Here is a 17,104-nt window from a genome sequence, read left to right as displayed (position 1 = left end):
CTTGCCGATCGTCAGGTCGGCGGTTTGAATCCCCACGGTGGGGTGCGCTCCCGTTGCTCGGTCCCAGCGCCTGCCAACCTAGCAGTTCGAAAGCACGTCAAAGTGCAAGTAGATAAATAGGGACCGCTTACTAACGGGAAGGTAAACGGTGTTTCCGTGTGCTGCGCTGGCTCGCCAGATGCAGCTTGTCACGCTGGCCACGTGACCCGGAAGTGTCTTCGGACAGCGCTGGCCCCCGGCCTCTTGAGTGAGATGGGCGCACAACCCTAGAGTCGGACACGACTGCCCGTACGGGCAGGGGTACCTTTACCTTTACCTTTACTTTAAAACTGGACTGATCATTTTGAAGTACAGCACTGAAAAGGTAGAAAATACTATTGTTTGCATGAGGTGAAAGCAGAGACCCTTATGACCAGAAATGTTATTTGTTTCATCTGTATCTTCCCTTTCCTACTCAGAGTTCAGAATAGTGTTTTATAGCGCAAGCTTAGGCATGTCTACTCAGACGTAAGTCCCATCATGTGTGTGTATTTATTTATGTATGTATAAAGGTAAAAAAGGTAAAGGACCCCTGGGCGGTTAAGTCCAGTCAAAGGCAACTACAGTATGGGGTGCGGCGCTCATCTTGCTTCAGTCTGAGGGAGCCAGTGTTTGTCCACAGACAGCTTTCCGGGTCATGTGGCCAGCATGACTAAACCACTTCTGGTGCAACGGGATCCCGTGACAAGTGCCAGAGCACACGGAAACACTGTTTAGTTTAGCTTCCGGCCGTAGTGTTCTTTATTACCTTACCTTATGCATGTATGCAACAACCTTGTAAGGTAGTTTATGCTGAGTGGTAATGATATTCTCAAGGCTTCCTAATGAGCTTTGTAAATGAGCTTAAATTTGAATCAAGATTTCTTATATCCATGCTTATCCACAAAACCTCATCTCACGGCACATCTGTAAATTGTTAAATTGCCTGTGAACTCTGAAGTTGTTTTTACAACAGCCTAATCTCACATAGTTACTCCTAATCCTGCATTTTAAGTAGGGTTTGGTAGATCTGTGCATTTCTGCCTTTTTCAGTTTCTCGTTTTTTCTAGTCTTAAGTTCAATTCTCCACATGTCTGTATCAATTTGTGTTCATTATTGTCAATATATTTAAAAGTCCTCATGAAAATTCATCAGCATTTCAGTCTGAATTTCTCTTAATATACACATTTTTTATGGAATTTCCCCTAATACACACATTTTTGCAAAGCAATTTCTCCAAATTATCTCACTATCATATGCATTTTAATGCACATTTTATCATCGTAATTGCATTGTGAAATTCAATGGCTTTAAAACTGACAACACCATTGAATAGTTGTATGGATCTGAGCAGTTCATCCATCACAATCTAAACCTCAGTTGCTCCATCTGTAAGATGGGGTTTAAAAAAGATGTATCTCAGAGAACTGAATCCTCAGATGAAGAATAGTTGTTGTCAACGTATAAAAAGCTAGCTGTTATGATTAATTATGATAATTTAAGGAAAATTATACTGATTTTGTGCTAAATGTCATTGCTCATTATTAAAACAAGTTTATAAGACTGGAAATATGGAAAGATAATCAATCAGTCAATGAGATTTGGATAATATTAAACAATGCAGGGGAGTGCCAGTGGAGGGATGATATGGTTCAAGGATGGAAGGAGGAATGGTGATGTTACTAAGAAATACAGCACAGCTCATCCCCATCTAATATGAGTCCCTGGTTACTGCATCACTTTTCCATTAAACTCCTTGCCTTGATGGCAATGCTGGTGGCATGGTTTCTTAGGCATATTATGAATTATGGTTGATATTTTGGACGCCAAAGACTAAGCATAATGCAGCGCTGGGGAATATTTCCTCGATAAATGTTAATTTCACAAATCATGTTTTACTTTTGGTTTATGATTTAATTTGTGACAGGGGGCTTTGGTTGAGTAGATTCCTAATGCAGCCATGAATCAAATCCTTTTTCTACAGTTTATTTAAGGCTGAAAATGCATTTGGGCGGGGGGAATTAAACATTTAGCAGCCTAGCTGAGCTAATGAGACAACTCATTGTGCTACAATCCTGGTTTTCTTTCTAATATGTAGAAAGGTCAAGCTGACTAGGAGGTGACCTACACATGTAGTAGAATGATTCCTGGAATCTGGTTCAGATGGCAGTTGGGTCAATCTCAAGTTAAATGCTCTCCTGGTTTGTTTGTTTTTTAAAAAAGACAGCATTGCCTACACATGGAAAACTAGTATGCCAGAGTTTGGTGTAGTCTTCCCTATGATATGCTAATTTTCCATGTGAATGTAGCTTTTTAAATGGAGCATTCAAACTATGAGATCTCTCACCTGCACTCAGACAGGTATGGTCTGCTGCATGTGTAGATCAATTCTACATCACATTGTTTCCAGTGTTCTCCAAGCAGGAAGAGTCATTGCAGGAAAGTGAGTGAACAATGTGCCATGCTCAGTGGCAGAGCCACAGCATAGTGCCAGCCCCTGATTGTGGGATGCCATATAAATAAATGCCAATGCCTCATTAATATCTATGGACACATCTTTGTAATGTAAGAATTATTTCTAATTTTTCATCAGGGACCTAAAATATAAAAATACAAAAAATACAAATCTTACTTTTTTAATAAAAAAACCTACAACCTTATCTTTTATTGAAAATATTTCAATCAAATGAAATCAAATATAAAAAAGGAAACAAAAAGTGCATAAAATGCAAAAAGATTGTGTCTGGACAATATAATGACATTTGGAATACATTTATTTAAAAAGGTTATAAATAAATGGATTTATATTGGAATAATAATTTCACTTGTATACCTTTGTATTAGACAAGGATGTGCAAAAATACAAATCTTACATGAGAAGTACCTTATTTTTTCTCCACAAGTTATCTGTTTATAGCAGTCAGAGTCATCTGAAAAGAAGATGCCACATGGAGTTTTATATGCCACTGGGTGGGGGGGGGCACTACTGCAATCCTCCTCGTGGTGAATAAACCATAGCCCATTTAGAGATTAATCAGGATACCAACATATTGGGCAACAAAAGCATAGTACGGTAATGGAATATAAGAGGAGCACAAATTCATCAGAAGGCAGAGTTTGGACACTTACACACAGAGAGATTCTTAAAACTAAAAGTCAGGAACATTGCAGGATTGCTAGGGGAGCCCTGATAATTGGCCACTGGAGCGAAGGAAATTTGCTTCTTTGGAAAGGGCACTGGCTGATGGAGTGTTCAGCTTGCCCAACATAGCCTAGAGATCCCTCTGGGTGGTTGCATACTCCTATACGGATATTTGGTGGTGTTTAGGCATGCACAACAACACACTATAAATAACAGGCAAAGTAGCATTCAAAAAAGCCTTTCATCCCCAATAAATCAAAGACTCAAGTGGTTCGGCAGCATAAAAACACACCTCTTTAGCTTCATCCTAAATATGCTTAGCAACCTTTGTTTTTAACATATCCCTTCAAATAATCAGTGGGTGTTAAGATGATCCCCCTTAAAACAAAATAAAATCATAGGAGCGCATCTATTCATTTCCTGCCAGAGGGAAATGGGGAGGGGGGAACCCAATTTTTAAATGAAGAGGTCTTGGCTCAGTACCAAATTAGGGTTTAAAAATTCATGCCCGCCATAAGAATTTATATAGCTCTTGAATAATTTATTTGCTGCACCAATAACAAGGAGCTTAATATCTAATAGAGATTATTTAATCAATAGAAAGCAGCACAAGGGGGGAAGTCCTGAAAGAATTTTGTAACAGTCTGAGCTGGACACTTTTAAACTCTGTGTTGAGTAGAAACGTACTGGGATTTCTCTCTTTCCTGCTCCCCCCAAAGAAAAACGCTGATTTAAATGTAGAAGGGTCTTTGTTTCACTGTAACTCTCTTCTGCGATTCCCCTTCATTCTGAACTAACCAGATCACTGGCTGTGCAAAACTATAGCTGCAAAATATAATGAGTTTCCTAATTACCGGGTGCATCAAAAGAAAGGAATACTTCATGTCTAAATATACTGGGGATTTTGAGGAAGGAAAAACTGTTCTTGGCTTCTGACTTGGGTCACTGAATTCATTCAAGACATGGGAGTCATGGTGCTGTTGGCTGCTGAGTTTTGTCTCTGTGGTCATTCTTGTTTTCTAATTGCATATGGCGCCAGGAATTAATTTGGGGAGAACATGGGGCTGCTTTTTATTTCTGGCACAGCCCTTACTGGAAGTTACGCCTCTGCAACTGTAAAAGGCATACGGATTAAAGGAGCCATAGGACAACAGCTAAGGAAGGGCAAATGGAGTTGACCCAAAGGTCTTCTTCCTATCATTTGCTGTATCTCAGGTATATATAGACAGCCATGATCAATCTGGTTCTGTATACTTATTTAGCAAGGCAGGCAGTAACAAAGTCCTCTGGGAAAGTATCAATCAAATTTTAATATAAATAACCAACAATAAAATAATTATATAACTCAAGCCTCAGAGACTAAAATCAATAAAGACTGGTGTAATTCTAAAAATGTGTGTAAGTTTTAAAAGGTTAAGGACCGGGAAATGACCACAAAAAGGGTGAGCATCTCTTGGCATTCCACACCTGGGGTGGCCAACATAAAAAAGCCCCCTCCCTAGTAGCCACTTGCTGAATTTCACTTGAAAGGGGTACCCAGAGAATGGCCTCTGAGTGTGATCTTAAGGTTTGTGTAAGTATTTATGCAAGGAGGCAAATCCTTGGGACCTGGTTCCAAGCTGTTAAAAACAGTAAAAGTAAAAACTTAGACCCAGAGAAAGACTGACAAACAATGCAGATGGTGAATCACTGGCGTACAATGTTCAGACTGTCCAGTCCCAGTTAACAATCTCATAGCCTAATTTGGGGTCAACTGAGGGCAACCACATGTGCAACAGGTTGCAATAATCCAAACATGAGCTTGCCAGACCATGGCAAGCTTCTCTGTCTAGGTAGGGTCACAGCTGGTATATCACCCTAAAATGATTAAAGCCACTCTGAGGCACAGAGGACACCCATGCCTCTAGTGATAATGTTGGATCAGCGACCCCCACCACTACTCAAAAGCTCCCCTTTGTGTGACAAGCTGGCGTGTATGTGACAAGTTGGCAGCCTTCCACTGGAGCTAATAGTGCATGGTTCTCCCCCTCTCACAACAACCCTGTAAGGTAGGCTAGGCTGAAGGTTATATGTACACAGCTGCATCAGTCCATATTTCTAGCTTACCTTACCCAGCAGTTTCATGTAGATGTTAGACACTACGGAGGATACTTGATACACCCCTGCCCTCTGGCTTAGTACTTAGCAAGGTGAATGCACCCAGATGTTTATTTGTTCATCCCCAGTCCACAATGATGAACATGTTATTGCGAAAATGTATAAATTACTGCTGGAATTTGGAATGTAAGCAGAACAAGTTAAAGAATGTATGATTAAATGGGCAAAAAACTTTGGGTATAAAGTACAGATGGAACAGTGAGAACATATGTGGAACAGAGGGGTAAAATACACACTGCACTATGCTTTAATAGTAAACTTTTATAAAATGATGTTTCATTGATATTTTACTCCTGAGAAGCTATTTAGAATGTATAAAAATATGTGTTAGAAGTTTAAAGAACATGAAGGGACGTTTTACCATGTAAAAAAAGCCTCGCTCCCTTCCCCCCCAAGGATACAAATGCACACTGATATGGTTAATTTTGAAGGTTAATTTTCAACTAAAGGCAGAACTCTTCTTGCTAGGGCTTATGGATATACAGTTAGAAAAAGCATATGGAACTTTGTTTCAACATATGATTACAATGGTGACACTTTTACATGCACAAAGATGGAAAGATTAATCATTACCAACAATGGAGGAATAGCTGTTAAAATCAATGGACTTAGCTGAGATGGCAAAACTGACATATTTAATCAGAGAAAAGTCATTGCTAACATTTACTAAAATTGGAAACCTCCCATAGACTTTTTGTGTGAAAAAGAAAATTAACTAATGACATTTGGGTTTGAGGATTGAAGGCAATGTTGTCCATAGGCGCCTACAATTTTTTATGAAGGGTCTGGGACCCTCAATATTCCACTCGACGGTGCACGCATGTCACAGGGACGTGCTGACATCAGGTCAGCACACCTTGTAGCGTGTGTGCACCATGTTGGCACACCCCACAGTGACATCAGCATGCCCAGGCACCTACTGTCACTGGGGCAAGGCCTGATGTTGGTTTATAGAAAGTGGTTTTATTGGGTGTTATATTGGAGTGGCTGAGTTGAATAGCATTTATGTACAGACGAAGAATCAGAACTTCCTCCCTCCCTCCCTCCCTACTTCCCTTCTCTATCTTTTTATCCTGTATTTCTCTCTCTTCTCCTTTTTCTTTTCTTTTTCTTTTTGGTTTGTGTTTTTATTTAGATTAACATATTCATTTTAAAAAAGATAATAGATAATAAACTTTGTATCCCTTTTTCCAAACTCTCCCCCCAAAAAGAAGTTCAACCCCACCTCACAAAAGTTTACAAGCCAGCCCAGCTACTCATATATACTCTGTATTTTTCGCTCTATAAGACGCACCAGACCATAAGATGCACCTAGTTTTGGGAGGAGGAAAACAAGAAAAAAAATATTCTGAATCCCAGAAGCCAGAACAGCAAGAGGGATCGTTGCGCAGCAATCCCTCTTGGTGTTCTGGCTTCTGGGATAGCTGCTCAACCTGCATTCGCTCCATAAGACGTGCACACATATCCCCTTACCTTTTGGGAGGGGAAAAGTGAGTCTTATAGAGCAAAAAATATGGTATATATGATGTTTGGGGCATATTGATGGTTAAAAAGAAGTTAACTAGAGCTTCTCAGCCTGGTTGTCTTTAGTAAATTCTTACTCACTATGGCAAACCGGCAAATTACTATTTATGAGCTTGTAAACTCAGGTGCATAGGAACAGACCTAGAGGCCTGGTTCACTTGTAGCAGTAAACCATGATTAATTATCATTACGTGCATGAGCCTCGGAGAGCCCAGCTACAGCTCTCACTCCCCTCTTCTCCTTTTGTGCAGCTGGGAGGAGAAATAAATTGTGATTCAGGGTTCACTTTCTGTGATTTGTGGCTTGTTACATATGAACCAGAAAAACGTTTTAAAATAGTCAATGGCAAAACAACCCCACTTCAAACAAAATATAATTTATTTTAAATACTGATTCTTAATTCATACATAATGACAACCTTTGAATTGGGTAAAGGGCAAAGGAATTCCAAAATATGAATCCAAATTGCACAGGAAGAGGAGGAAGAGTGAGGCACTTGAGGCTTTGTTCAGGCGCACTGAGGCTCATTTGTTCAATGCTAAACCATTGTTTTGCCTTGCATGCAAACCAGCCCAATGAGTAGGCCACTGCTTTGCCAAAAAACAGTGTAAGATGCTGAACCTAAGCACTCTCCTGAGTGCTGGCACATAAGAGGGCAGGATTAAATTTTTTTAATTGTTACTGGTTTGGTTCATTCCCAAGTTGCTGAAATAGTACTTATTTCACATTTTATAGATGCAGCAATCCTATCGCTGGCAGATCCCCTGCAGTAACTAAAGCCATGCCATTTGCACTGGCTAGGGCAGAAGGCTGAGGGCCGTAAAATCCTCATATTTTGCAGTACCAGCTCCAAGCTAAGGCAGATCAGGCCCCTCTCCATGCAACCACAACATCAATAATAATTGGGTTCATCTTGTTTTGGCAAAGGGGGCGGTTTCCTGAATCTCCCAGAAAACAGGAAAGGGAGACTAATACAGGTTTGCTGGTACAGTATGTCTATGGGTAGATACAGAATACTCTGTTTTGTGCTGGTAGCTAAATATTTTCTGGAAACTGTAGAATTTGGGAACCTAGAGTTCTAGAGTTTGCTTTCTTCCTGATGTTTCCAGAGAATTCTGTAGTGGAGAATTTAGCCATCGCAGTGCTGCTGTTACAGCTTTCTGTGTCTTTTAAGATCAGCTCAGAGTTTCAGTATGTTCAGAAACAGAATATCTAGCCTGGCTGCTTATCACAGCTGCTAGTCTCTCTGATGTGATGATACCTAAAGGAGCCATTTGAGGTTAGGAGCTTGTTAGCTATTATTAGCAAGGAGGTGAATCTGTGATACAGACGGGAAAACAACAAAGCAAATAAGAACCAAATAAATAAAACTTTCCCCCCTTTTGCTGAAGGATCACTTGGTTGGTTCATATAATCGTTCCAATTTTCTCTGAAGGATAAAACCATTCTTCATATTGAGCACTTTGTTTATTTCCCCATGAACAGTTGAATCGCATTCCCTTTAAGCTCCAAAGTGTCCCCTCATGCGGTTTTATCTCTCCCTTCCAACCCTATCGTTTGCCTTTCAGTGAGGGCCCAGAGACATAACTTGGTCTATTGGTGCTTTAAGCCAGTGCACTTTTTTCCCTGGTGGTACGCAATGGTATGCAGTGCTGCCCCCTTTTGAGGGGAAGTTGGTGGGAGACTGTTTGGATCCCTTCAGAGCATCATGGCTCCTTCTCTAAGCCTGGGAAGCATTTGTCCAGCTTAGGGGAGGAGGTGCAATGCTCTGAAAGGTCCTGGAGTCCTGCTGCCTCCTTCTGAAAGCTGGGTGGGGAGGCTTCTTCATCTGGGTGGCAGGTGGGTGGGTAGGCAAGGGGGCATCACACAGCTAACCCACTCTTACTGCCCTGTCTTGGTGTCAGGCCACCCCTCCCCCATGCCCTGCCCCCCCTGCTTGCTGTTGAGTACCAGCACTTTTTTCTAGAAAAAAAAGCGCTGCTTTGAGCCCTCATTACAGTGCATTTTGCTCGTTTAAGCCCACCCCAAATAACATAATAGAAATAACTACAGGAAAGTCACAAGGAATTGCAAAATCAAAGTGGGACAAACAGAACTCTTTCCTTTGCTGCTTTCTATTCTCCCTATCTTCTGCTTGTGCTCCCTCCCACATACCCCTCAATTTTCTCCACCCATCCTTCTTCTCTTCATCTCATAACCTCCTTTCTTACTTCAACTTCTTTTAAACTCTTTTGTCAGCACTTTGGACTTAGGGAAGGAAGCAACTAGCTGTTGATGAGCACCACTGAGCAGGGGGGCGGGGTGTCCCGTTTAGCCACCTGAGGAAAAATGGCAATGTGTTGCTCCCTGCCCCCATCCACCTGAGGCCACTGGAATGCCCCCCTTTCACCAGTTTCTAAAGTGGGTGCTTCACCCCGCCTCATAGGTGTTCTGGCTCCACCACTGAGTCTGAGTTTCCTGTGGCCGGCATTTGCTTTCTTGCAGCCACTACCCTGGTAGGAAAGGGCTATCACCTGTGTGCTGACTTCCATTGCCACTTGCCAGGAACATTCCTGGGGTCATGAGAGCAGTGTAGAACTTCACACGGCCTGCAATGGATTTGGGGGGGGGTGAGAGGGGGGACCATTTTGGACAAAGGTTGGCACCTCTACTAGTGATAGAGACCATATCAGATCCTGCCCAGCACCCCATTTGTCACCTTCCATGTGTTGCACATGGATGAACAAGTTGGCCCCAAAATGACAAACATATTATTTTCTGTTCAGTGACTCAGATGCAGGAGACCTGTTTTCCAAGCTCCTAAATACAGTGAGTAAGCAGGATATGTTTTAATGTGCAAGAAACTGCAGAAAAGGCCTAAAATATAACAAATGTGGACATAATTGATAGTCGTCTTCCATTCCAACTCTGGAAACACACAGTTCCTTCCCCAAAAAGATGGAAAAGCAGAGTCATGTGGATTTAATTTCTGCCCCTGTAGTTTCAGTCAGAAACATCTGTCTATGTAATACTGACTGGGAAGGTATTTGCAGCTGCAATCCTAACCTATTGAATATGGTAGGACTTACTTCCACATAAAAATACCCACAGATAGATGGACCAGCAAAGAAATGTCTACGAGATTAGTAAGAGTAATGAATAATCCTTAAAGCAGGAGGAAATCAAAATTAGCCATGTTGGCAATTGATTCTAAATCCCAGCAGGAACCTCCCACCTTTGAGAACCGATCTGTAAAATGGATAATCAAAATATGTGTGCACATGCAATCTCTGCGAAAGCTTCTAGGTTCACAATAATAAACTTGTAGTTAATAGCTCTAGTTAGAAGTATTTGGTAAATATGTTTATATTCCCATTCCAGGGTTGGATTGAGTTTAATTCAATCCAAGAGCATGGAGCAGGAGTTGGGTACTAAAGTAAGGCTGTTTAATCAAAGCCATCTGGTAGAGGCAATCTTGAAGGGAATTGATTGAATGCGAAGGAATAGCTTCTGTTAGTGTCTCTGGTGCACTAGTAATTTAGGACTGGAGTATTTGAGATGTTGCATTACACAGAAAACCTCCTCTGTGTATCAGCTCTTGCACCTTGAGCATTGCTTAACAAACAAGTCTGCCACTCTCCTCATGTTAGCAGAGCTGTTAGCACAGAATACATTGTCTCTGTGCTCCTCTTGCTTCCCCTGACGAGACAAGAGCACCAATCTTTTAAAAATGTCTTACTCCATTTGTTTCCATTACTGTCTCTGACGCTTCTGGGTGGTGAACAAAAATAAATAACCCTCTGAATTATCTCTGCCCCTCAGTTTGTTTTACTTTTCATTCGAGACGTTGATGCTGCATACTGAGGCATTTTTAATAAGTGAAAGTTGATAAATAAATAAATTTGCTGTGCTGTTCCTACTGTGGGTGAGAAAAATGCTAGACTTGTAATTTTCTGAACTTGGGCATTTGAAGTTTGTGTAATGGAGGGCATCTGTTTGCATGTCTGCACATCTTTATAAATGAATGGTGTTGTATCTAAATTAGTATTATACCTTAAGCTACATACAGTTTTGTCCTACGGCTTTACCCTGTCCAAAACATCAGCTGTCCACAGCAGAAGGAATGAGTTATCCAAGTCCCTAATTAGAAAGCTAATTTTGGACGTACCACTAGATTTGCCAGATGTCACTAGATCCAGACTTGGACAATAACCTGTTCCCTACAGAGTTTCATAGCAGAAAAATGAATCAAACACCACATTGTCCAAGCATGGCATTCTAGGCCCATCTTATACCATAGATGCTATTAGAAAAGGGTTATAACTAAAGATCCTGGGGTCACTTCTGCGTAGTGTGCACCCAGGACAGGAATTCTTTCCCATGATGACAGCATGGGAATCTGGGAACTGTTTGGCACCACATGTATCTAAGCCCCACTTGACTAGTGGGGACTATTGGCTTGGTTTAGCTTCACATAGCAAACCTTTGGTTTCACAATATCTGATTGTGAGGGAAACTGATCACATAGTTCCTTTAAGCAGATAGAGACACACTCTTGATATCTATCACAGTTTGATGTTTTCCTGAAAGATGGTTCTAAAATTAAGTGAATAATTTAGAGGTTAGACCATGCATAAGGTCCCTGGTGTGATCTCCAGCATCTGTAGTCAAAAGATAGCAGACACTGGGGAGCTGCTAGCAGAGCAGAAAGTACTAGACTTGGCAGACAAGATAGCTAACTCTATCAAACAGCAATTGCCCCATTATCCCTTTTAATGCTGTTTTAAAAAATTGATTGCAATGCATCACTATCCTTACATGCAATAACACACAAATGAAGGTATTTCCAATAAGCAAAAAACATCTGTTATCACAACAAACACCGTGGTACCCTATACATTTTTATTTCAGAGTACGTTTGATTGGATATATTTCCAAGTAAATATGCAAAGGATGACAGTGCACAAGAGTTTCCATTATTTGCTTTTACCTGATTCTTCTTCATTCCATATTTCATGAAAAGAAGTGATTTTCTACCATGCTTTAACTCCCACATTACTTGTTAATTTTTTTGAGTCAGAACTATCCCAATACTTTTGTTGTTCTTCACTCGTGAACTTTGTCTTCCATATGATAATTTTGCATCTAATCATTTATTTATACTTTCTATATTTGGATATTTTTATCCTGCCTTTCAATGATAAAATCACACTCTAGTGGCTTATAAATGAAAATGAAAATCTCAAAAATTAAAAAGCAAAACAATCTGTATATATGGTACATTGTATATAATAATCTTGCAGTCACCAAATATTAAAAACATCCTGGTAATTCTTTATTCTTTTCCTTAATTGCCTCTTGTGTAAGTCAGTTTTGATGGGACTAAATTTACAGAAGAATCAATGCTTTTCAGAGCACCTCAAAACAAAACAAAATAACTGCAAATGTTTTATTAGTCACCTACTTCTAAGTCTGAAAGTTGGAAATTTGCTGTCACATTATCATTTTTTAGTCTGCAAACAATTTTACTGCTAATGTGGTTGCAAATCGGAACTTCATGTCACTGAATATGGAGTTTAAATGTGCATTGATATAAATTCCAGCAGTGTTATTTTAGAAGATACTGGGCGGTATCCAACTAAATTATTTCGCTTGTGCAAAGAGTTTTAGCTGTGTAATGGAACTTCCACACCCTCTCCTTTTCTCATGTGTCCCCTAAATCAGTTATGGGGGTTCCCCCAATGCTCCAGGGCAGATGTACTAGGCATGTATAGAGGCAGGCAGAGAGAAGAGAGTGCAGCAAAGTTCCACTGTGTACCTAAAAGTCATTGCTCTAGCAGAACTGTTTAGTTACCGTACATACTGCCCGATAGGTAGATCACTATCCATGGTCCTTTTAGGCAGAATGTATCTTTAAGCATTGGAGATCAATTAAAAAGGATACTGGGAGCAATGAAGTCATCTGTTCTTGTTGTTTTAAAGCCTATATTCCAAGAGATATCTAAGAACTCCAGACATTCACTTGCAGCTAAAAACGTAGAAGGGCACTAACATATTGTCTCACTTTGCTGCCTCTAGAGAAAGTTGCCTATTGGTTATTTATGCATGGGTGTGAATGTTTAAAACATCTGCATGATCGAATATAAACAAATATATTTTTCCTGTCTTGTTTTAGATATTTGGTGCTAGAACATGTGTCTGGTGGAGAGCTCTTTGACTATCTTGTAAAGAAAGGAAGATTAACGCCAAAAGAAGCCAGGAAGTTTTTCAGACAAATCATCTCCGCTTTAGACTTCTGTCATAGTCATTCAATCTGGTGAGTAAAGCTGCATAAGGTACATGGCATACAAGTGGTAGCTTCAAGAAAAGGTGGCAGTGTGTGCTTACCCAGCAGTAGTATTGCTTCTGATCAAGGAGCCAATGCTCTATGTCCTCCTCCAGGGCGCTATAAGCAGACACTCAAAGCTCTGTGGCTCCTTAAGGCCACTCAACATTCTCATTGTGCTGTTTTGCAGGGCAGACCCTTCCTTTGGAGGGGTGTTTTAAACTTTTGCTTTACTTCTGCATGCCTCCAAATTTGTCCGTCATGGTAATACCCTCCTCTTGTTCTCAGTGGGCCTGTTTTGGTTCCAATCTTTTCAGCGCCCAACCACCTGAGTTCGCTATTAAAGAGAATGATAATATTATATGATATTTATTGCATGATATATGATATTTATGGCATAAGATTATATAGCAGATCAGCCTCTAGGTCACTGAAAGCTCTTTGGCTTTTTACAAGCCATTAGCTAGTCACTGGTAAGGCTTGGAATCTCCTGTACTGTGTGCATGCAGCTGCCAGCCCCTATTACTATCTAGATACGCTGATAACACACGTGCTTTCACTGAAGGCTGTCCATGGCCTTTCTTTGGTCGCGTTCAGTAATATGCAGTATGATGAGTGGCTCATATCTGATTAAACCTTTTTTCCCCATGGTGAGCTTGAAGACAGGGAGACACCTACTGTCACATTCATTTACAGTGAACACTTTAACTGAGAAAAACCAAAGCCCAGTGGAATCGGCAGCTTAATTTATAAGGATCTTGGGGGCATTTGCCAATAAATAAGAATAATATGTGTCATATTGCGCCCTCTCCCTGAAGAAACCTGGGACAATTACCAATTCAACAAACTCATTTTATGGCATCCTTGGGTTATAGAAAACCTTCTGGTGTTTGGCAGCCTTGCCTAGACCCCTTCTGGGCATTCGATTCACTATTCCCTTTAATTTCTTTTCCAGTAGGGAGTAATTTTCTTTTATCAGTCTGTTATTGATACCCACTTGGATGATTTAATTGTTGAGTGTGGTTTAACCTGTTAACTTGCAGGCCATGTTTTAAATTGAACCAGTTTCCACTTAGGGCTTTAACAAGTTTGAGTAATTTTTAAATTACACTGAAATTGAGTTTTTGCCACCAATTGGAATGCAAAGTTTCTGTTCAGCTACTGACCCATAACCATACATTTATTTCTCAGTAATGTTGTTTCCTAAGATTTGATTGGCTGTGCACGGTGATTTACATAATGGATGTAAGGCTCTTTCTCAGTACAGATAGCATTAAAATCCTTAAATCTGATAGGGTAAAGACTACAGCAAGATGAAGAGTGTGCATTGCATACCCACTGCTGATGCCTTGTAATAAATGTGCAATGATTATAAAGACACTCCTTGAATGACTACAGTCCTGATATACCCATAACAAAAAGGGGAGCCTCGTTGTCTTAAAGGCAGACTTCTATATAGACGGGCTGCATCTTTCTTTTGACAGGGAAAGGAAATAAAGCATGGGTAGAATGTAAAGCTTGTACAGATTATTGTTGAGTTGATGTGCAGCACAACCTTGTGCATCGTTATTCAGAAGCAAATATTGTAGTGCAGCTTACTCCCAAATGTGCACTGGATTGCAACACTAATCTGTAGCTGAGCTGCAACATCTGCATGTAGGGTGGGCTGAGGAAGAAGAGGATCTGAGTGCAGCTTTTGATGTATATCTGGAAGTTGTGTTTGTGTTTAAACTGTACCACTTTGAAATAGAGTGATTTTCACCCAAACTTAAGATACGAAAGTGAGTGATGACAGAAAAGTTGCCCTTCTATCATGATTTTCTTTTCTGACACATCCCTGTGTCCTCAGCTCATTTTCCTTCAATGCCTTGGTCTGCCCAGTCAAAATTATTTTCCCCCAGGTTTGTGTTATGATGCAGGGCTGCTTACACATTTGCATAAAGCTACGGCATGATTTTTGTACATTCCTCCATGAGATTGGGGAGAGGGAGAGTAAAAGGGCATTTTTTGGGGTGTTTCAGGCAAGCGAGTCATGTGCAGAGGTAGCATAGGAGGGGCAGACCTTTTCTGATAAAGAATATCTTATTGATTTCGGAGCACAGGGTTTGCTTCTTAAAAAGCAACAAGGACAGTCTAGAGGTGTTGCATGCATTGTGAATCCACACCACACAAGCTTTGGGTTGCACTAAACTACAAGCGTAGACTAGCTCACAGAAAAGAGTGGTGACAGGTTATGGGGTAGATTGAATGCCAAGTCCAGAGAAAATAGGCAAGTAGCACAGATGGGTTTATAACAGTCAACAGAGCACAAGGGAGAGCTGACGGAAATCAATAACAGCTTGAGGGTCCAATCTGAAACTCATTAAAATTAATGGAGAGAGTCCCACTTACTTTGGTAGCCGCTGGATCAGGCCGAGAGATTTTTCCTTATTAAACTATATGACCAAACTCATAAGTCCTTTAGACTGATACTTCATCAGTCCAGCAGACACTTACAGTTCCACGGTTAACAAATGGCCTGCAGGTTATTACTTACATGATCAAAGGTGCCTTAGTTTAATAAGCCATGGGGTTGTTGTTGTTTTTCAAGTTGTTGCTTGGCAGAGGTGGTACAGTTGAGTTGAAAGTAATGGGGTTTGACCTTGGAGATCTACGTCAACTTGCCCTATGGCCCAGGCCAGCACTCTCCACTCTCCACCCTCCTTCCAGTTTTGAACAGAAAAATATTCTAGCCATGTCCTCATATGGTCTTGTTCTGTTTTACCATTGTTCTAGACTGAGTTGTTTTATGCAGGTTGAGACTGAGGGCCAGTAACTTGCCCAAGCCATTTAGTCAGAACAGGACTGAACATGGATGTGAACCCAATTACAGGTTGAACAATCTAATCACCTGTACCCTGCCACAGAAGCTGAGCTGGAACATTGCCGTCTACTCCTAGGATGCTTTCCTGTCAACTCTTAAGTCTGATTGGAGCAGATTTCAAGGAAATAGATTCTGTCTTGCAGTCATTGGTTAGTGAGGGAAGGCTCTTTTTGCAGTCATTGGTTGGTGAGGGAAAGCTCCTTTTGTTACAACCTTAACTATTTGTGTTATTCTGTCACCTGGTATGGTCACTGTGTGAGAGCCTTGCAGTTCCCAGGATGGTGCTGCTTATGACACTTCATAATGAAAAACTGGAAATAGGCAGTTTGGGTGGCAGGGAGCATGGATTAGTTTGGGAGAGGGGCATTATAATTTGCGGTTTTAAATGCCAGTCAGGGGCTGACAAGATTACAAATCTTCTACTCTGCTTGGTTGTCCAGTCATGGCCATGCTGAAATTTCTGCTGCTGGTAAACAAAGTTAGCAGGGGTCTGTACTGCTTCAAAAATCTGATCAAAGCTAACAGTGGGACAAATTTAATGTGTGTGCAGGAGAGAGAGACAGAGAGCACTTGCAGACTGTGTTCTCTTGGTCACACCCCACAGGCCAATGTTAAATTGGCAAAACAGTCTCAATGAAAAAGCTCATCCACTCATGGTTTGGGTCAATGCAAAGATTTTTGTTTCGTTTTTAACAAGTTTTCTGACTTTCCTCCAAGTGAGCTTATTCTTTTAATTAAAAAAATTTATAACAGCAACATCAGAAATCAGTAGGATCAGCATAATGATGATAACCAAAGGCTTCCTGAAACAAGAAGTTATTTGCCCACTCCTGATTTTTTAAAAATAATATTTATATTGTATTGAAGTGATTTCAATTAAAAGAAATAAAGTGATACAGAAAAAATAAGGAAAAGTGAGGGGGCAACAACAACAAAGACACACACACACACACACACACACACACACATATTCTAATATAAAATTGGTAAGTGTTGTTATCCTAATACATATATAAATGTTAATAGCCTACTACATTTTGTATAAAGCCCTTCCAAATATTATCATACTTATCCAAGCAAAGTCTGCACCTGTAAG

At 40.5% G+C, this 17,104-nt stretch overlaps 1 protein-coding gene across 15 annotated transcripts in view; it reads left to right on the top strand.

The window, feature by feature from the left end:
• BRSK2 (BR serine/threonine kinase 2) overlaps window positions 1-17,104 on the top strand; it is a 378,849-nt gene that overhangs the window by 263,385 nt on the left and 98,360 nt on the right. For all 15 annotated transcript variants that reach the window (XR_003707305.2, XM_077931510.1, XM_028734495.2 and 12 more), the window contains exon 4: window positions 12,996-13,136. Coding sequence is in view for 14 of the 15 variants with exons in the window: in XM_077931510.1 (XP_077787636.1) it covers window positions 12,996-13,136 (141 nt within the window). In the remaining variant the exon portion in view is untranslated. The remainder of the gene's footprint in view (window positions 1-12,995; window positions 13,137-17,104) is intronic.

The sequence above is a fragment of the Podarcis muralis genome, chromosome 1 (assembly GCF_964188315.1).
Source record: "Podarcis muralis chromosome 1, rPodMur119.hap1.1, whole genome shotgun sequence".
In the NCBI taxonomy this organism is placed as follows: Eukaryota; Metazoa; Chordata; class Lepidosauria; order Squamata; family Lacertidae; genus Podarcis; species Podarcis muralis.
Note: the sequence above shows the minus strand (reverse complement) of the source record. Positions and strands in the feature narration are given on the sequence as shown.